Here is a 19,960-nt window from a genome sequence, read left to right as displayed (position 1 = left end):
TATAAATACTAAATTTGTCGGGACAAAATATAATTATTGAATTACACTATGGGATTCCTTAAATTTTTACTTAAAAGAATTTCCTTCTTTGTACAAAATGTGATTGAGCTTAGAATTTGATATCTTATTATTCATAACATTCAAATCTTATTTAAATGTAACAACTACAAAAATTTCAAACCCAACATACCATTACAAAGAAGTCTGATCGTAACAAAAGTTTGTCCAATAATCATCTTATAATATCTAAAAATTATTTACATCGTAATTGATTAACTCGTAAAGAAAAACCTCTGCTCTCACCCCCACCCCAAGCCCCAACTTATTTTTTTTTTAAAAAAAAAACTTGTTTGATAGTTTACCTGGCAGAAGAGTAAGATACCTGGACCCATTAAGCAACACACATAAAATATCATTTCATTTTCATTGAGAGTCACAAACTCAAAAAAATAATAAAAATCAGAATCTTTACAAACAAAGAAACTAAATGAACTCACAAAATAAATAAAAAATAAAAAATAATAAAAATCTTTCCTATCCAAACTCCACACTCCCTCTTCTCTTTTTGCCCATAACTTATTCTATGAAATCTAAGCTAACCAATAGGAACCCAAGAATCATCATCAAACATGACCCCAAATCAGATAGAGAAGAAAACAAAAAAATGTACAAACTTTCATTTTCTTGTAAATGCACACCCTTGTTGCCACGTGTCCTTATGTTTCACCACTAAAAAAAACTCAAAAAACATCTTATATTGTTCACTCAAATTCTCCAAAACTTCCATAACAGCCACTTATAAACTCAAGAACCTCACTCTTCCTTTAGAAGGAAAAAAAAAAAGAGGAAGAAACTTCAGAGTTTCACTCAAAAATCTAGTCTTTTTTAGGAGGAAGTGTTAAAAATCAAAACTTTCTACGACCCAAGATTTTTTTTTTTAATTTTTACAAAGATTTGATTTTTCTTGGTTTTTGTGTACATTTGGTGTGTAATCAAGAAGCCAAAGAGGTTAAAGTTTGAATCTTTGTCAAGTTTTTGAGCTATGGCTTCTTTGGTTTCTTCACCATTTACATTACCAAACTCAAAAGTAGAACACCTTTCATCAATTTCTCAAAAGCATTACTTTCTTCACTCTTTTCTTCCCAAGAAAACAAACCCCACTTTCTCAAAATCACCCAAAAAGTTCCAATGTAATGCTATTGGAAATGGTTTGTTTACACAAACAACTCAAGAAGTTAGGAGGATTGTACCAGAAAACCTTAAAGGTCTTGCTACTGTGAAGATAGTGTATGTGGTGTTGGAAGCTCAGTACCAATCAGCTCTCACTGCTGCTGTTCAGACACTGAACAAGAATGGTGAGTTTGCTTCTTTTGAGGTTGTGGGGTATTTGGTTGAGGAGCTTAGAGATGAGAATGCTTATAAAACTTTCTGTAAAGATCTTGAGGATGCAAATATCTTTATTGGGTCATTAATTTTTGTGGAAGAATTGGCTTTAAAGGTTAAGTCTGCAGTGGAGAAAGAAAGGGATAGGCTTGATGCTGTTCTTGTATTTCCATCAATGCCTGAAGTGATGAGGCTGAACAAGTTGGGATCTTTTAGTATGTCTCAGTTGGGGCAATCAAAAAGTCCATTTTTTCAGCTTTTCAAGAAGAAGAAATCTTCTGCTGGTTTTTCTGATCAGATGTTGAAGCTTGTGAGGACATTACCTAAGGTCTTGAAGTACTTGCCAAGTGACAAGGCTCAAGATGCTAGGTTGTATATACTAAGTTTGCAGTTTTGGCTTGGAGGTTCACCTGATAATTTGGTGAATTTCTTGAAAATGGTGTCTGGTTCTTATGTTCCTGCATTAAAAGGGGTGAAAATGGACTATTCGGATCCTGTTTTGTACTTGGATAGTGGAATTTGGCACCCTTTGGCTCCTTGTATGTATGATGATGTGAAGGAGTATTTGAATTGGTATGCAACAAGGAGGGATACTAATGAGAAACTCAAGAGTTCTAGTGCTCCTGTTATTGGGCTTGTTTTGCAAAGGAGTCATATTGTCACTGGTGATGAAAGTCACTATGTGGCTGTGATCATGGAATTAGAGGCAAGAGGGGCTAAAGTTATCCCAATTTTCGCCGGGGGGCTAGACTTTTCCGGGCCAGTTGAGAGATACTTCATTGATCCCATCACAAAGAAGCCTTTTGTAAATTCAGTAGTATCACTTACTGGTTTTGCTCTTGTTGGAGGGCCAGCAAGACAGGACCATCCAAGGGCTATCGAGGCATTGACAAAGCTTGATGTGCCTTACATTGTGGCGTTGCCTTTGGTCTTCCAGACAACAGAAGAATGGTTGAACAGCACTTTGGGGTTGCACCCAATTCAGGTGGCTCTACAAGTTGCTCTACCTGAGCTGGATGGAGGCATGGAGCCTATCGTATTCTCTGGACGGGATCCAAGAACAGGCAAGTGTCCTTTTGTCATGTTGATTACAGTTTATATTTGATATGAAATGCAAATTCTATGTTTAGTTTGATTAGTATTTGCTCATCATTACTAACTTTTACAGCTTTGTTTCCTTTCGTTACTTAAAATATGCAGGGAAATCACATGCTCTTCACAAAAGAGTTGAGCAGCTATGCACCAGGGCAATCAAATGGGGAGAGTTAAAGAGAAAATCAAAGGTATTTGTTCTTTTCATGTTAGTTTAGATTAAATGATAAGATTTGTTTTGTAGCTTTAAGGTAATGTTCTGGCTAATTAGAACTATTTCACAAATGTGATTAGGTTAATTACTTGCAAATACTGATTAACATGGATCCATTTCTTTGAGTTAGTGGGAATAACTTGTTGACCATTTGTAGAATTCACTTATCTGGTACTAGTACTTAGAAATACTATTTGATGTAGACAAGTTTTAGAGTTCCCTTCTAGTATTTAAACTTTGAATACTTTCTTTAGTACTTCAGCAAGTCAAGTAAACTCCATTTGATGTAGACAAGTTTAAGTGTTCCTCTTTTCTACTATTTACTCGTTAGCTGAAGCCAAGTTTGAGTGTCTTTTTACGTATTATCCTTAATTAAACTTTGACCGCTTTCATTAGGACTTCAGCAAGTACAATGAACTCTATTTGATGTAGACAAGTTCAAGATTTCCCTTCTTCTATTATTTTAACTTTTTATCACTTTCATTAGCACTTTAGCGAGTGCCATGAACTCTGAAATTCATGTTTTGATGTCTTTATCATGACCACAAATTGCAAATCAGGATAAAATTCTCATACGAAACCAAAACTTTTTTGTGTCAAAACTGTTACAATTTCCTATGTTGCTCAGACTCTCCAAAAATATTGTCACACTCGTGTTGGATCTTCAAAATGCACTACTTTTGAAGGATACGACATGCATTTGGTAGCATTTTTAAAGAGTCTCAGCAATATAAACGATTTTTGCATATGATAATCATAGACCAAAGGGACAACAATATCAAAACGTTGATCAGTAATTCTCTTTCAATGTGTATTATGATCTTTGTCAGCAAGAATTGTTCAGTGGATTCATAAATCTGATTATGTTGTTTATAGCAATTGTCTAAATTGTTTTCTGCTACTGATGCTCAATATAACTGAACATTGTGTAGGCTGAGAAGAAGTTGGCAATCACTGTTTTCAGCTTTCCCCCAGACAAAGGCAATGTCGGAACTGCTGCATACTTGAATGTCTTTGCTTCCATATACTCTGTTCTCAAAGATCTCAAGAAAGATGGCTACAACGTTGAGGGGCTACCTGAAACTTCTGCTGAACTGATTGAAGAAGTAATTCATGACAAAGAAGCTCAGTTCAGCAGTCCAAATCTTAATGTAGCTTACAAGATGAATGTCCGAGAATACCAGAAGCTAACCCCCTATGCCACTGCTCTTGAAGAGAACTGGGGGAAAGCACCTGGTAATCTGAACTCTGATGGAGAGAACCTCTTGGTATATGGAAAACAGTATGGAAATGTATTTATCGGTGTTCAGCCTACATTTGGATACGAAGGTGACCCGATGAGACTTCTGTTCTCCAAATCAGCTAGCCCTCACCATGGTTTTGCTGCATACTATTCCTTTGTGGAGAAAATTTTCAAAGCTGATGCAGTTCTCCACTTTGGTACTCATGGTTCTCTTGAGTTCATGCCAGGAAAACAGGTGGGAATGAGCGATGCATGTTTCCCAGATAGTCTCATTGGAAACATTCCAAATGTCTATTACTATGCAGCAAACAATCCATCCGAAGCAACTATTGCCAAACGAAGGAGTTATGCAAATACCATTAGCTACTTGACTCCCCCTGCTGAGAATGCCGGACTCTACAAGGGACTCAAGCAGCTTAGTGAGCTCATTGCTTCGTACCAATCACTGAAAGACTCAGGTCGTGGCCCTCAGATTGTGAGCTCTATCATTAGTACTGCTAGACAGTGTAATCTTGACAAGGACGTTGATCTTCCAGATGAAGAGAAGGAAATAGATGCCAAAGAACGTGACCTTGTGGTAGGAAAAGTATATGCTAAGATTATGGAGATTGAGTCTCGTCTTCTGCCCTGTGGACTTCACATCATTGGTGAACCTCCAACCGCCATGGAGGCAGTTGCCACTCTTGTCAACATTGCTGCATTGGACCGTGCTGAAGATGATATTTCTTCCCTTCCATCTATTCTGGCTGCCACAGTTGGCAGAAATATTGAGGAGATCTATCGAGGAAATGACAATGGAGTCTTGCGAGATGTGGAGCTGCTTCGTCAAATTACTGAGGCATCACGTGGAGCAATATCAGCCTTCGTTGAACGCTCAACCAACAACAAGGGTCAGGTTGTTGACAATTCTGACAAGCTGACCTCACTCCTTGGTTTTTCTATTAATGAACCATGGATCCAGTATTTATCAAACACCCAATTCTACAGAGCTGATAGGGAAAAGCTCAGAGTCCTGTTTCAGTTCTTGGGAGAGTGTCTGAAGCTAATTGTGGCTAATAACGAGGTGGGAAGTTTGAAACAGGCTCTTGAAGGGAAATATGTTGAACCAGGTCCTGGAGGGGATCCAATCAGAAATCCGAAAGTTTTGCCTACAGGGAAAAACATCCATGCTTTGGACCCACAGGCTATTCCCACAACAGCAGCACTGCAGAGCGCCAAGATAGTGGTTGAAAGATTGTTGGAGAGGCAAAAGATTGACAACGGGGGCAAGTACCCGGAAACTGTTGCTCTGGTGCTTTGGGGAACAGATAACATCAAGACTTATGGAGAGTCGTTGGCACAGGTTATGTGGATGATTGGTGTTAGGCCAGTTGCAGACACACTTGGACGCGTTAACCGAGTGGAACCAGTTAGTCTTGAAGAGCTTGGAAGGCCTAGAGTTGATGTTGTTGTCAACTGCTCCGGGGTGTTCAGGGATCTCTTCATCAATCAGGTATTGGTCTATCCTCCTTTTCCACTGATTCTGCACTGGATTGGTACATTAGTGCAATGTCAGATCATTACTTATCATTTGTTTTGTTTTGTATACAGATGAATCTCCTTGACCGAGGAATCAAGATGGTTGCTGAGCTTGATGAACCGGAAGACCAAAACTTTGTCAGGAAACATGCACTAGAACAGGCAAAAACACTCGGAATTGATGTTCGTGAAGCAGCTACTAGGGTCTTCTCAAACGCTTCGGGTTCTTACTCTTCCAACATCAACCTAGCTGTTGAGAACTCATCATGGAACGACGAGAAGCAACTTCAAGACATGTACTTGAGCCGAAAGTCATTTGCATTTGACTGTGATGCTCCTGGTGCTGGCATGATGGAGAAGAGGAAAGTTTTTGAGATGGCTCTAAGCACAGCTGATGCCACGTTCCAGAACCTCGACTCATCAGAAATTTCACTCACAGACGTTAGTCACTACTTCGATTCAGATCCAACCAACCTCGTTCAGAACCTCAGGAAGGATGGCAAGAAACCTAGTGCATACATTGCTGACACCACTACTGCTAATGCTCAGGTGAGTGTTATCACTTGATGGATGACTTGAAAGATGTTAACTCATGAAGTTGATAGAGGTCGTTTATTTTATGCCTAATGCCTCTATCTGTGATGATTCAGGTACGTACGTTGTCTGAGACTGTGAGGCTAGATGCAAGGACAAAGTTGTTGAACCCCAAGTGGTATGAAGGCATGCTGTCCACTGGCTACGAGGGTGTTCGTGAGATTGAGAAACGATTGACCAACACAGTGGGGTGGAGTGCAACTTCAGGCCAAGTTGACAATTGGGTGTATGAAGAAGCCAACACAACATTCATCAAAGATGAAGAGATGTTGAACAGGCTTATGAACACAAATCCAAATTCTTTCAGGAAGTTGCTTCAGACATTCTTGGAGGCCAACGGGCGTGGATACTGGGATACTTCTGAAGAGAACATTGAGAAACTCAAGCAATTGTACTCAGAAGTCGAAGACAAGATTGAAGGAATAGACCGATAAATGTATAGCTAAATATATGATCTCTGATTATTGTTTGTTTCTGCTACAGGATAATAAGATCCTTTCTGCTTCCTAACAATTTCTGATGTGAATTCCTTTGATAGTCCCCAGTGTAATTTTTGTTCATCTTTTGGGGATGTCTTTCTACTTCTATGAGAAAAATACTGCTTCCATATGTTCAAATTTGATCTTGAAAGTTGCAACTGCCTTCATGCTCTAATTTTTTCTTTGTTTTTCCCACCTGTGATGAGCAGTACCCGCTCTCTAAGGCCTAACTAATTTGGAATCGCGTCAGAAAGTCCCACTTTGAAACGAATGAGTATTTCAGCAAAACAAACGCTGAAATGCCCATATACAAGATGTATACCAAAAAGATGAAAACCTACAAAAGGAAACTCAAGTATCTTCAATAATGCACTTCGAAGATCTTCAAATCGAGTATGTATTGAAGGGACGTCAAGGGTGTGCTCTCTCTAACAACTTTAAATTTTTCGATCAGATGTCCCATGACTGCTGTTTTGGGACATTTGTAGACATCTCTTGGACACATCAAGATGAGAAGTGTTCAACCAATCTTGATTTATCATATGTAAGAAACTGAAGATGTATAAAAGATTTCTCTGTAGAAACAAAACGTATTCAAAAGCAAAATGAAAATCAGAAGAAAGCCTGCACTGTTTTCTCCTTCAATTCTCTTTGCCACAAAATTTTTAAGAGTTAAAACAGTATTACAACAAAAATCTACAAGAGCACAAAACCTCTTCTTTCACCCCATTCCCCCCCTACTAATGAAAGGTACAAAAGAATAGTAGAATTCAGCTGCACATAAACTTTACATGTTTTACATTTTCACTGTGAGACTCTTCAAGTATCTATCATTACACTATACCAACTCCATTAACAGGGGGTCACCTGCAGCCATAACTCTGATCAGTTTTATGAACTCTTGCTCACTTGACACTTTCCATGGGTGAATTGCAGGTGCCTCAGCTGAATAGAATGTCGTTAAATTGCCAGGAGACTTCTTCTTGTAAATCATCGAATTCAATACTGAATCGAAATTCTGTGGAGAATCCATAGCCGTAAAAAACATTGGCATTGCAACCTTGTGATGCACGTCTAGATTCCCTACTAGATTAATGAGGTCGACAAAGTCGGATACAAAACGACGGGGTATGTAGAATATCTCCGAACTGCATATCGTCAAGGTCTCGTCACTTCTCATTGTCTCTTTGTAATTGACTTGCAAATGTACCGGCATTGTTGCTACCACTTTCTTAACAACGTCAGCTTGCTTCACAAACCAGTCCGATTTGTTAGCTACTGGAACAGCGTGCCATGACTTGGATACCTATACGCAAAAGAAAGAAATGAGACGCCTATTGCTTGTGTATTTGGGTAGGACAGGTTTGAGAGTTGATCATTTGCAACAATAAATTAAGAACTTACAAAAAAAATCCCTTTTCCCTCTCTCCCTGGAGGCAGTTGGATGATCAAGCAAGTGCGCTTTAACCACAAGTAAAAAACTCAAGCTATGTCTAAACATATCATAGGATGGAACTCTTTCCTCATGACGATGGTCTCGGGTTTCATATACATTATCTCCTCTCCAAGCCGAATAAAGAAATAAAGAACCTTACATATATTATTCTACATATGTACTGGATGTCAATGATTAGAGTAGACGGTTAGTAGGTAGCCGAGTGTTACCGCACTTCATGTGGGAGAGGCAGGGGGATAGCCTCATCTACTCCCCTGCTACTAGTAGTAGTAGACTAGTAGTAGTTAGTAGTCGGAGTTTCTTATTCTTCAATGTGTGGTACTATCTGCTACTTCACTTGCTTTGTATCTTGCTACCATATTTCCTTGCTTCGAAAACTTCTCTTTTGAGATGAAGGTATATCGGAAACATCCTCCCTAAGGATAAGGTCTGCTTACATCCCACCCTACCCAGACCCACTTGGAGTGTTGTTATGTATACTACCCTAAATTCCCTTTGAATAACAGCAAGAAGTACAAGCAACAGAAGAAACCAGTGAACAGTAAATTTCTTTAGTTTAGCCATAAAAAGTAGGAATTGGCTGAATCTGTATTAAGTAACAATTAGTAAAAACCTTCCACTAAATACCAAAAATAAGGACTTCATATTTGTACTTGCCTTGTTTCCTATCCAGAGCTTTGACTTATCTGCTTGAAGTAAGTTCCAGTAATTAAGGATAGTATCGTCCTGGAGAAATAGAAAGCCTTCTGCACTAGTGTACCTATCAAGTATCTTTGGTGCATACCTGAAACAGAATTTGCCAACAGTGTATTTAATCAAGAATGTTTCTAGGATACAAATTGAACTAACATGATTGCCTGCAGGCAATTCGACAACATGAAACCACATATTCCCTTAAAAAGGTGACAGTGTGGAGCTTTAAATGATACGTAATAAATAACATGTGCAAGCATGGATAGAGGGTACTGGAAAAAATACTCATTTCAGACGAGAGGTCGTCATACATAAATAAAAGTAGGGAGTACAGAGAAGCATTAAATGGAAAAATATGGTCAATGAGGATTTATATAGCTTCTCTCAAATCATTTGAGACTGAGGAATTGTTGATGTCTCATACAAAAGAAATGCTCGCAAACACTCGGTTTCTTTTTTGCTTTTTTTAAGTAAAACATTTTTTTTCATGGTTGGAGATATGATTCAGTAAATAAATTCTCTAGCAGCTTCGACTTCTAGGGCATCTCCAACCCAGAACACCAAACTTTTACTCTAAGAAGAAATATTATCTTTATATTTTTTCTCTCTTCAATATGATATAATTATTTTTATTTCATTTACATTTTCAAAAATGTTATATAATAATAATAATATTAAAATAATGAAGAAGTGATGAATAGTGTCACACTAAATTTGATGCGACACTATTCACACACGAAAATAGTGTTGGGTTGGAGATGATCTTAGATGAGATTGTCACACACTTTAATCTGGTATCATCCGATGCTCAAGTCTCACGGTCACCCATTAAAAAGCAATCCGGTGCACTAAACTCCCATTCACCGCTACCCATTATCAAAATGAGTTTCCACACGCTTGGTAAATGAATCAAACATGCACGTGAAGGAGCGTGTTGAAGATGTATCGAAGTAAACAAAAGTGTGAACTCTCTAGCAGCATAGGCTTTTAGATGAGGTGGTCACACACGTCAATAATAGTATTTTTTCATATGTTACCACTTTTCTTTTCTTTTTTAAAAATGTTAAAGTTGTATTCTTCAGCATTAAGGGTATGCTGGCTACCTCCAAAAAGTTACAAGCTAAAACCATAATTACATAGATCCTAGGAAATCTACCAACTGTTCTGCTACTTCCATACCCTCTTCTTTACACAAAAAAACAACTGATTTACTGCTAGCACTGATTTACTGGTTGGTATAACAAGAGTCGCAAATTGCAACAGGTATATACCAAAGTTTTATTAGAAACTGAATTAGATTATGAAGCAAAGGAATAAGATGTTTTAAGAAAACTGTCCATTACATTTAATGAGCTTTCAACAATCAAAGAGACAAGTTATAAGTTTTCACTCTTGCATGGCGACACTCAGTGAGCTCACTGATTTATCTTATGATCACCTCTACCAAAACAAATGAAAGAAATGTATACCAAACAAAAAAGATTTGAAAAAAAGGTTATAATTCAATCGATGATATGCTTTATACGCTAACAAGGCAGAGCAAGTTCATACTTACTACCCCCTCTGTACAGAACAACAACAACATACCCAAGTGAGCTCTAGGGAAGGTTAAGTGTACGCTTGGAGGTAGAGAGGCTGTTTCTGATACCCCTCAGCTCAAAGGATACATGTCCAGGTTTAAACAATGGACCTCTTAGAAGTAAACAAAACTGTGAACCAATCAGTCCAAAGAACCATATAACCCCGTCTATACAAAAACCATAACTTATTACCATAAAAACTAAAATGTTAAGAAAAAAGATGCCAATGACTAACCTGTACATATAATCCAAATTTCCTTTTTCAACGGCAAGATCTACATTCTTCTGGTCAGACAATATGATAACTGTCTTAAATATCCTGCCATATAGTAATCTCCACTCCAAGGCAGTACGTTCAACAGGTCCACTACAAAAGATTATGAGCACAACATTGCCAAAATTCTTCCTCCACTTAATCAAATTGGCGATTTCATAATTCACTGTACCAATCTCTTCTACCCCAAGATGCACAGATGGCAACTTCTGAGGTACAAATTCCTTCCTGTCACCATGTCCTATGCTTGCCCTTGGCCGATCCAACTCTAAAGCCATTAGCCGAGGCTGCATGTACCCAACAGCAAGCAGATCTTGAAGCCATGCAGCAGTGAACTTGACATCTTGCACTGTCCAAAAGCCTTCTTCAGCCATTGCATAGCTTAACTCCAAAATCTTTTCAAACAACCTGTGTTTACTGGATCTCCACGCTACCAAAAACTTTGTTAAACGGCCAACATTCACGTGTAGATCTTTCTCTTCTGAAAAAGGGTATCCCTCGATTCTATCATACCGATGGATAGTGGGAGGATACACCACAACATACCCACCAATCTCCCATAACATCCTCTGTGTCCAATATCCTCTTAAAACATCAGAAGCCATTGTACTAACAGAAACCGGGAGCATCAAACCCCAAAATGCAGATGAATGAAAAAGCGTATTAAATGAATTAACCGGAACCATCATACCCTGGGGCAATGCCACTTTCGGGGCATGCTCATCAAATCTAATATCAAATGCTTCAAACCCTGCCTTCCTAGTAAAATAGAACACCGAATCCACATCCGGTAAACCATTGGAGATCCCTTGCTGGATAAGCTGCTTTCCACCAAAAATCTCAGTATAAAACTCCTCGTGTCCAATTTCACCCACATTTTCCAATGGCAAACCTCTCGGCCAAACAGACCGTTGCCCAAAATGGATATATGGGTTCACCACAGTCCTATTAGGATTATCATGACTATACTGCAAAATCACCTCTTGTCTAGCATCCTCACCAATCAATTCAACATCAAAATGTTTACCAATATCATCATCAATCACATCACCACGATCATCCACATCCAAAATCTTTTTAGCACCATGTTGTATAGCAAACAAATAACCAACAGTCTTTCTAACATAAGAATCATAAGGCAAGTAATCTACAACCCTGAATCCTAACTTAGCTTGCATTTCCAAAGACAAGAAAATTGTACCTTTCAAGTTCCAATCTTTAGGGGTTTTCGAGTTCCCAACTGCAAGAACCTGCCACCCTTTGATCCTCCCAAGCTTTCTAAGCGAATCCGACGGGTAATCTGAAACAGAAACCACAACCCATTTCTCAGATCGAAAATTTGCATAAGGAGTAGACTTATCTAAGATAGCTGGAATGTTATTCCAGTTGATTTTAGGGAACTCAGGTCTGATGGAGTGAGTTTGAGTTGACTGTAAGCAAAGGAGAGTAGTGGTATCACCAGCAGCACTACGAAGGTAGAAGAAAATAGCAATGGTAGAGATTAAGAGCAAAATGGTGAGGATTTTGTAAAGATTTTCAGAAACCCATGTAGAAAAATCAAGATTCTTGGCTCCATTTAAACGATTTGGGGTTCTTGATAGAGGGATTGATGATCTTTCTCTAATGGGTTTTGGTCCTTTTGGTGATTTAGAAATACCATCTTCACGATCTTGGACTAACATTGAAACCCCACAACCTCAATTTTACACACACACAAGAGTAAAAATGAGAGCTTTATGTTCTTTTTGAGTTCTTGAACTCAAGTGTTAAAGATTCTTCAATCTAGCATTTGACTTGAACTGAAAATACTGAAAAGTTTGTGTTTTTGAGTATTTTGCCGACAAGGGATGGGAGGGGTGGGGGTGTGGGGGTAGGGTGGGGGGTTCCTTTAGCTTGAAGGTTAACTTCAGTTGGGGTAGTTTGGTGAGAGGTGCACTTTTGGACTCTACCATTTCTACTTTTTTTGTTAATAATGTTTGTTGATTTGGAGATTGGGTGGCCAATAACTCAAGAATAGACAAATCAACTAACTTAAATGAGATGATGATAAAACGATTTGGTGTAGCGGATAAAGTTGTTCTCTTTTGATCAGAAGTTTTGATTTCGAATGATAGAGATAAAATAATAATATTGAACATAAAAAAAATTTTCTTAAATAAACTCTATACGATAAGAAACTTAATTAGTCGTGTTTTACTTGAATCATTGGTGTAATTAGAAATTTTATCAAGGTGGCAAAGGTTTAGTATATATATGTGTGTTAGTAGAAAGGTAGAAACCTAAAAAAAAAATTAAAAAAAGAAAGGTAGAACCTACTATCAAATGAAAGAGCATCATGAGAATTTGTAATATATAAAGAACTTTTTGTTAAGAAAATTTTGTAAATTTTGAATTTTCAACTTTATGATTTGTTTACTATTATTTTTAATAAAAAAAATGTATTGTAAAAATTGATTATTTATTTTTACATAATTTCTGAAAGCTATTTATTAGGAAATTCTTAGATCAGAAAAAGAAGAGTTAAAACATTTCCTTATTTGATAAAGAATTAAAAATAGACAGCTTTCTTTAGTTTGAGTAAAAGTAATGTGCAAAAAATCAAAATGGGAATTGAACCCCCCAACCAATAACACAAGCCATGCAACATTTAGGCCATGCCTCTCAGATATATTAAGGTGTCCAAATCAAAGGAAATATTCACTTTAAACAGGGTTTGAGCTACTATATATACGATATAATTTTTCGACGAAGGGTGTTAATTGAACATTTTGGAGATATTGTAGCTCTGTCACTAACTCGAACGATTAATGAAAATGATTTGGTGCAACATATAGGACTGCTTCTTTCTTAATCTATAAAAATTTGATTTCAAGCGTTGAAAATGAAATAATACTTGACAAAAAAAGTTTCTCTTGAATGAACCTTACGCGACAAGAATTAAAATTAGTCAAACTTCACTAGAACACATAATTAAAATGATTCGGTGTAGCGATAAATTTGTGTCTTTCTTAATCAAAAGTTTGATTTTCGAGTGTTGGAGATGAAATAATACTTGACAGAAAGAATTTCTGCTAATGAACCCCTACGTGATAAAAATTTTAATTAATAAGTTCACTCAAACACCGAATGTAAATGATTTCCGGGATAGAATTGCTTCTTTCATAATGAAAAGTTTGATTTCGAGTGTTGGGGGATAAAAAATGCTTGAAAGGAAGAGTCTATCCTAAATGAACCCTACATGACAAAAATCTTGAACTTCACTCGAACACTAAATAAAATAATTTGGTGCAACTGATAGAACTGCTTCCTTCATAATCAAAAGTTTTGATTTCGAGTGTTGGAGATGAAATAATACTTCACTGGAAGAGCTTTCTTGAATGAACCCTACGCGATAAGAATTTTAGTTAGTCAAACATCACTCCAACAATAAATAAAAATGATCCGGTGCAGCTAATAGAATTGCTTCTTTCTTAATTAGAAATTTTAATATCGAGTGTTGGAGATGAATAATACTTGGCAGGAAGAGTTTCTCCTAATTGAACCCAATAATACTTGGCATCAAAAGTTTCTCCTAAATGAACTCTACGCAACAAGAATCTTAATTAGTCGAACATCACTCAAACACTAAATAAAAATGATTTAGTGCATCAGATGAAATTGCTTACCTCTTAATCGAAAGTTTTAATTTCGAATATTGAAGATTAAATAATACTTGATAGAAAAAATTTCTCCTGAATGAACCTATGTAACAAAAATCTTAATTAATCAAACTTCACTTCAACACTAAATGAAAAACTAACTCAAAAGATATTTAGGAAAAGAAAGAAAAAATCAACTCAATGGATGAAAACATAAAAGTCAAGAAAAAGAGAGGCAAAAGAGAACATAACTTTAGGTGTAAGTTATTTATTAGAAAAATTAAGGTTAATATTGGAAGGTTTTAACATAAATTTTCAAAGAATTTTAAATTACGTAAAAGAAAATGAACCATCTATAATAAAAAAGATATATGACTTATTTTGTACGAGAATCTAAAATTGTTCAGGTCTTAATAAGAAGTTAATTAGGGATTTTATAAGTGATAGTGTAGAATTAAAGAAGAGATTGAACAAACTTTTTAAAAAATGTGACCAAAGTTTTAAACACTTTAGATCAAAACTGATACATTACTCTTGTAAACTAATTACTTTTACCTATAACGTGAATAGTGTTTATATGAAATGTAAATTGCTCGAATTGATAGAGTTAAAAAAAGAATGTAAAAATGATCGATGGATCCTTATTTACTTGAGAGCATTTCATTTGATTCTACCTTATTTCATATGCGTGCAACTACGAACTTAAGTTGAAGCGCTTTTTTATAACTTTGAGTAATCAACTATATGCCAACTTTATACCCAAATTGTCTCAATTTCGACAATCACTCCTACTTTTTTAGACCTATGATTTTGATTTAAAACTTCTATTCCGAATTACATTTTGAGGCAGCTAAACTTTAAAAAAATTGTAACCTTGCCTATTTTTTAAATAAAATAAATAGTGCTATTTGTGCAAGCAAAAAATTGGGTTCTATAATAGGTCCAATGTGATGCAAGCAAAATTTGGGTCATTTGCATTTTTGTCCCATGTTTTGGGATGGTCTTTACTTTTTGTTTACAAATACCTTTTTTGTGAGCTATGAGTATATATCATCGCATCATAATATCCGTGAGACATATCTAAACATGACTTTAGTTTTTAAAGAATCGAAAAAAGATTCAAATATGTCAACGAATTTTTAGAAAAGACTCATCTATGTCATCCATTAAAAGTTTAACTCATCTGCGCAGTTTTGATTGTTAAAAAACTCATCCATGTCATTATCTATTAACTAAAAAAAGTTTTGCTTTTGCAATTGTTTTTTTACATGTGGTCAACTATGATTCGGCCATATAATTAATTAAATCATTTCTTTAAAAAAATGGTCAAATATGTTATCAAGCTTTTGAGAAAAGGTTGGTCTATGTCATCCTTTAACATTTTGGTTCATCTACGCCATTTGAGTTGACAAATAATGACATGAATGAGTCTTTTCTTAAAAGAAAAATGAAATAGATAAGTCAAACTTTTAACGTATGATGTAAGTTAGCCTTTTCTCAAAATTTGATGACATATTCGTGCCTTTTTCCCAAATGAATTTATGCCCCCGCTAGGTATACGTTCAACTAAATAAGAGTAACAAAAATCAAAGACCGATCCATTTAAAGGACAAAAATTAAAAGACCAACACATTTTAAGGGTAAAACGTTAATACATTCATCCCCTTCGTACTTCGACCACCCTACCCATTCATGCACTAACAAGTAGAAGCTTGTTTATGTGATTCGTTGCACTTGCCTGCACCTATCGGCTAATTCTATTGCCTATAAATTAATGAAACTTTTTCGATAGTACAAATTACTATGCTTCGCCTTTTTCTATATATGATAATATACATCTTGATTGTTGCGGTCTATACAAAGTAATAGCAAGAGAGTGGGCCAAATATTGGGCCGAACCCCAAAGAAGAATACTGGATCTTATATAAAGCCCATTTCGTAGTCCTTTATCAGCTAGTAAATGACTTTAACGCGCCATTTTTCAAATTTTGCATAGAGAAGCAAAAATAACGTTGAAGAAGTTTAACAATGGAAGATGAAGAAGAAGCATTTCCTAATGAAGATGAACTTCATGTTGCTTCTGCTCTTCTCCTTTTATCAAATGCACCTTCTCCATTACCGAAGTATAACGAAATTCAAAAATTTCTATCGAATTTCACTTACTGAATATGTTGCTATTATGCCATTTTTTTTTTTGATGAATCGAAGTTTCTAACGAATTTGAGTAACTGGAATTGTTGCTATTATGAGTTTTTTGCATGTTTGTTTTATGAAATTTGAAATTCATATCGAATTTGAGTAATTGAAACTGTTGCCGTTATGAGTTTTTTTGGGGTAATTTTGCAGAGTGAAGAGCATATCTGAGATTTCACAGATAGCGGCATTGAGTTATACGTCTTCGGTATCGGATTCGAAGTCGAAATCGGCTGATTCTTCAAATGTAACAGCTGATGATGATGATGATACACATTCTTCATCTCAAATGTATAGCGAAATTCAAAATTTCTTTCGAATTTAAGTTATTGAAATTGTTGCTAGTACGAATTTGTTTTGCGTGTTTTTTGTGCTTTTATTTATTGTTGGTAATTTTGCAGAGTGAAGAGCATATCTGAGACTTCACAAATAGCTGCAATGAGTTACGCGACGTCCGTATCGGATTCGAAATTCAAATCGACTGATTCTTCAACTATAACAGCTGATGATTACGACGATGAGGATGCTGATTGTGATGATGATGCCTCGTTTGCTGAGGCTAAAGCGAATGCTCGTCGGATTAAGATGATTCGGATGATTCGTGTCATTAATAAGCTCAAGGTGATCAGTTTTACTGTTAAAGTATTGCACGAAAATGAACGCGATCTAGATTTTTAGATTGTTATTCTAGTTTGATTTTATTGAATTATCAGTTTATTCGATCTGTTGTGAAGCTGCTTCTTCAGTGCTTCGTATTGGATTAATTTTTGAATTTTCATAGTTACACTGCTCTGTTTTCTCAGTGTTATGAATTGCAGAATCGATGATTTAGAACGAATAAGTTTTTCTCTAGCTTTGATTGATTTTTAGATGCTTTGAGCTTTTGAATTTTCGTTCATTTAAATCTCCAAAGTTCCGGTACTCTGTTTTCTCTATTCTTCGATTAGAAAATTGATTCAACATGCTCTGTTTAAATGTCTCTGGTTGATTTTCTGAATTAAACATGCACAAAAAATTGTAGGCGGTGCGAAGGAGACGATCCAAGAGCTTATGCATTTCTGATTGCCTGAAAATCAGCTCCGGCAAGCCGAAACCGGCGTTTTCTCTGGCTACCTCTTGCACATCAGCTTCGTCGTGCGTGTCCAATGATTCTACTGCCGCCGGCGACATCTCAAGCGGCGGAAGCTGTGAGGCAGTACTAAAGGAAAGAGAGTGTGTTCCAAGGAAGATGAAGGTGATTTTCTCAGCTCACATGCGGCGTCGAGCTGAAGCCATATTGAAGGTGTTGTCTTCTCATGGTTGTGCTTCTGAAGTTAGGATTCGTCAACTGCTTGGTGATAGCCCTGATACCAGCAAAGCCTTGAGAATGTCAGTCTCTCTCTCTCTCCCCGTAGATCTCGGACCTATGGATGGGGATATTTCGGAGGACCCAAATAATCATCAAATCTATTTCTATCTCAAGAAACACTATTAGAAAATTACTAAAACGAAACGATTCGCTCTCTCACACACACAGAACACATAATTATGGTGTACAAAAATCATCAATGCATAGTGTGGCTGATTGTTGGTTATTTCAGATTGTTGAGGCTAGAAGAAGTGAAGAGGACAGGGGCTGGAGGTCGCACAGATCCCTATGTTTATGTGGTAAGTTAAATTTCGAAATTTGAAAAGTGTCACATGAATTGAGACGAAAGGAGTAATTAATAGTCATTTGTTTGAAGTAATACGTATCAATCTGATTTACTAGTTTACACTTTCTAACTTTGACCATCCTTTTTGTTTAATGCTTTTCAACCTTTTGTTTGCTGCAGATAAGTTGACAAGTTAGATAACATCAAAACAAAAGTGGATCAAGTTTGTAGATTTGGAAAATAAATTACCCAAGAGAGCCTGAATATATATATTTTTTTATATAAATAAATGAAACAAAATTATAATTCCAAAGTTTAGTAGGTAGATTAGAGAATCCTAAGTCAACAGAAATGGTGAATTACTTGGTGTTCAGACGATTCACTAGAAAATTGACTATATTACAGTAATTACTATGCTTCTTCGTTATTATGGTTCAAAATGAAATGTAATAAAAATTTTATGGTAGAATTTTGAATTGAACTAATAATGTTTTAATTTTTGACCTGTCTATTACAGCTTACAATATTATTTAGAGACTGTTGACTACTATTTTTCATATCACAACGAACACAAGTAGTTATTTAAGATGCTCGATCAAGCTTGTTAAGAGCGTGAATTAGAGATAACTAATCCAAGGTTTAACAATTCTTGGATAAGACCTCTAAATGACTAAACTATCCGCAATTCTTTTTTTAAATTTAATGTTTTTTTTAAAATTTATATACATTCTTTTAAATTTTCAAAATTCTTTCCATGTAATTTGATGATTTCACAAATTAATATTTTTTTCTCCATGTTTGATTTGTTCTATTGGGTTGTTTTTTTTTTTTTTTTTAAATGTAGTTAGTCGATTGACTGCTTGTACTATTTTTTTTTTAAAAAAAAATGCATATTTAAACAATTTAAGTAGCCTTAAATTTATGTTAACTTTAAGGTATATTTGACCAACAAAAAGAATTAGAAATATATTGTGCTATCAAGAATCTCTATAGTAGCATATTACACCTCAAAATTAATAACTTGACAAATTAAATAAAATATAGAATCTCATAATAACTAAGGATAAAATAGGAAATAAACTTTTACTAGAATCTTAAACCAAATCAAACACTTGATAAAAACTAATACATACACTATTAATCCCTGCACTGATAATCGCTGCATTATGCATCTTTCTACCAAACAACACCTTAATGATCAATAAATTGAGTGTGATATGAAATCTAAGGTTCAAATGCAAGTATTGGTAATATCGAGATTGATTAGGATTATGCAAATATATATATATATATATATATATTTATGTCGCACCTCTCTATGGTCAACATTTACATGATCATTTAACTCTCTTTTTTTAAAGCTTTAAATTTATTTATAATTTTTTTTAATTTTAGAAAAACTGAATACATTTAAATGAATTACACAATTAATCATGTTCTTTATAACTTCCTTCACACTAAATACATTTAAGTAAATAGATCATGAAAAAGATCAAAAACTTTTCATTTTTCATAACTGCTTATTTTATTTAGCCTATAAAAAAATAAATTTGAGTATTTCTAACCAATAATAATGAACTACTCCTCTTTTCTTCCTTTCTTCTTTTCTTATAATGATAAAGAAGAATATACGGATACACAAACAAGGAACTCCTCCTCTTTTCATTGACAAAAGAGAAAAAAATAAGTACATCATGATGCTTCCGAAAATATTGGTAGGAGAAATGTCGTATTGGCATGAAAAAAGATTGATTTGATATATCAAATTTTTAGGCTTTTGAATTTCTTCAACAAAAGAGTTCTTCTTTTATTTTGTCTCGATTTTTTTCTGTGTGTTTAATCAAAGTTATTATATATATACACACACATGTGATATTCTAATTATTTTTTATAGTTTTTTTTTTGCATTTTTAGTAATTTAAAAGAAATAATGATCATATCTAAATCGTTTCATCATCTATTAATTTCT

The 19,960-nt window shown here is 35.4% G+C and overlaps 3 protein-coding genes across 4 annotated transcripts; 2 read left to right on the top strand and 1 right to left on the bottom strand.

Moving 5' to 3' along the window:
- Window positions 1–604: 604 nt before the first annotated feature.
- Window positions 605–6,661, top strand: LOC101244176 (magnesium-chelatase subunit ChlH, chloroplastic). The gene is made up of 5 exons (XM_004236562.5): window positions 605–2,447; window positions 2,584–2,666; window positions 3,622–5,424; window positions 5,523–5,999; window positions 6,101–6,661. The coding sequence occupies exons 1-5, from the start codon at window positions 1,043–1,045 to the stop codon at window positions 6,476–6,478; spliced, it is 4,146 nt and encodes a 1,381-aa protein (XP_004236610.1). The 5' UTR covers window positions 605–1,042; the 3' UTR covers window positions 6,479–6,661.
- A 453-nt stretch (window positions 6,662–7,114) lies between these two features.
- LOC101244478 (probable glycosyltransferase STELLO2) lies at window positions 7,115–12,507 on the bottom strand. Its single transcript, XM_004236563.5, has 3 exons — window positions 10,488–12,507; window positions 8,637–8,763; window positions 7,115–7,829 (listed from the first exon to the last, which is right to left on the bottom strand). The coding sequence occupies exons 1-3, from the start codon at window positions 12,206–12,208 to the stop codon at window positions 7,362–7,364; spliced, it is 2,316 nt and encodes a 771-aa protein (XP_004236611.1). The 5' UTR covers window positions 12,209–12,507; the 3' UTR covers window positions 7,115–7,361.
- A 3,590-nt stretch (window positions 12,508–16,097) lies between these two features.
- Window positions 16,098–18,860, top strand: LOC112941257 (probable GPI-anchored adhesin-like protein PGA55). Of its 2 annotated transcripts, XM_069297035.1 has the most exons (6): window positions 16,109–16,287; window positions 16,511–16,648; window positions 16,759–16,978; window positions 17,379–17,725; window positions 17,938–18,004; window positions 18,172–18,860. In XM_069297035.1, exons 1-6 carry the CDS (start codon window positions 16,193–16,195, stop codon window positions 18,178–18,180), a joined length of 876 nt encoding a protein of 291 aa, XP_069153136.1. In that variant the 5' UTR covers window positions 16,109–16,192; the 3' UTR covers window positions 18,181–18,860. The 2 variants fall into 2 exon arrangements, with proteins under 2 accessions (XP_069153135.1, XP_069153136.1); XM_069297034.1 differs by lacking the exons at window positions 17,938–18,004; window positions 18,172–18,860 and having other exon boundaries at window positions 16,098–16,287; window positions 17,379–17,931.
- The last annotated feature ends 1,100 nt before the right edge of the window (window positions 18,861–19,960 follow it).

The sequence above is a fragment of the Solanum lycopersicum genome, chromosome 4 (genome assembly GCF_036512215.1).
Source record: "Solanum lycopersicum chromosome 4, SLM_r2.1".
NCBI classification, from domain to species: Eukaryota; Viridiplantae; Streptophyta; class Magnoliopsida; order Solanales; family Solanaceae; genus Solanum; species Solanum lycopersicum.
The sequence above is the reverse complement of the archived record's forward strand: the minus strand, read 5'-3'. Positions and strand labels throughout refer to the sequence as shown.

Excerpts from the sequence above, each read along its gene's own strand:
- LOC101244478 (XM_004236563.5), bottom strand. The coding sequence starts at position 12,208 with ATGTTAGTCCAAGATCGTGAAGATGGTATTTCTAAATCACCAAAAGGA. Across the intron at positions 8,764-10,487 it reads AATTTGGATTATATGTACAG|GTATGCACCAAAGATACTTG; the intron begins GTTAGTCATTGG and ends ATTCTGTTTCAG. Across the intron at positions 7,830-8,636 it reads AGCTCTGGATAGGAAACAAG|GTATCCAAGTCATGGCACGC; the intron begins GCAAGTACAAAT and ends TTTTGCGTATAG.
- LOC112941257 (XM_069297034.1), top strand. The coding sequence starts at position 16,193 with ATGGAAGATGAAGAAGAAGCATTTCCTAATGAAGATGAACTTCATGTT. Across the intron at positions 16,288-16,510 it reads GCACCTTCTCCATTACCGAA|AGTGAAGAGCATATCTGAGA; the intron begins GTATAACGAAAT and ends GTAATTTTGCAG. Across the intron at positions 16,649-16,758 it reads ACACATTCTTCATCTCAAAT|AGTGAAGAGCATATCTGAGA; the intron begins GTATAGCGAAAT and ends GTAATTTTGCAG.
- LOC101244176 (XM_004236562.5), top strand. The coding sequence starts at position 1,043 with ATGGCTTCTTTGGTTTCTTCACCATTTACATTACCAAACTCAAAAGTA. Across the intron at positions 2,667-3,621 it reads AGTTAAAGAGAAAATCAAAG|GCTGAGAAGAAGTTGGCAAT; the intron begins GTATTTGTTCTT and ends AACATTGTGTAG. Across the intron at positions 5,425-5,522 it reads GGGATCTCTTCATCAATCAG|ATGAATCTCCTTGACCGAGG; the intron begins GTATTGGTCTAT and ends TTTTGTATACAG.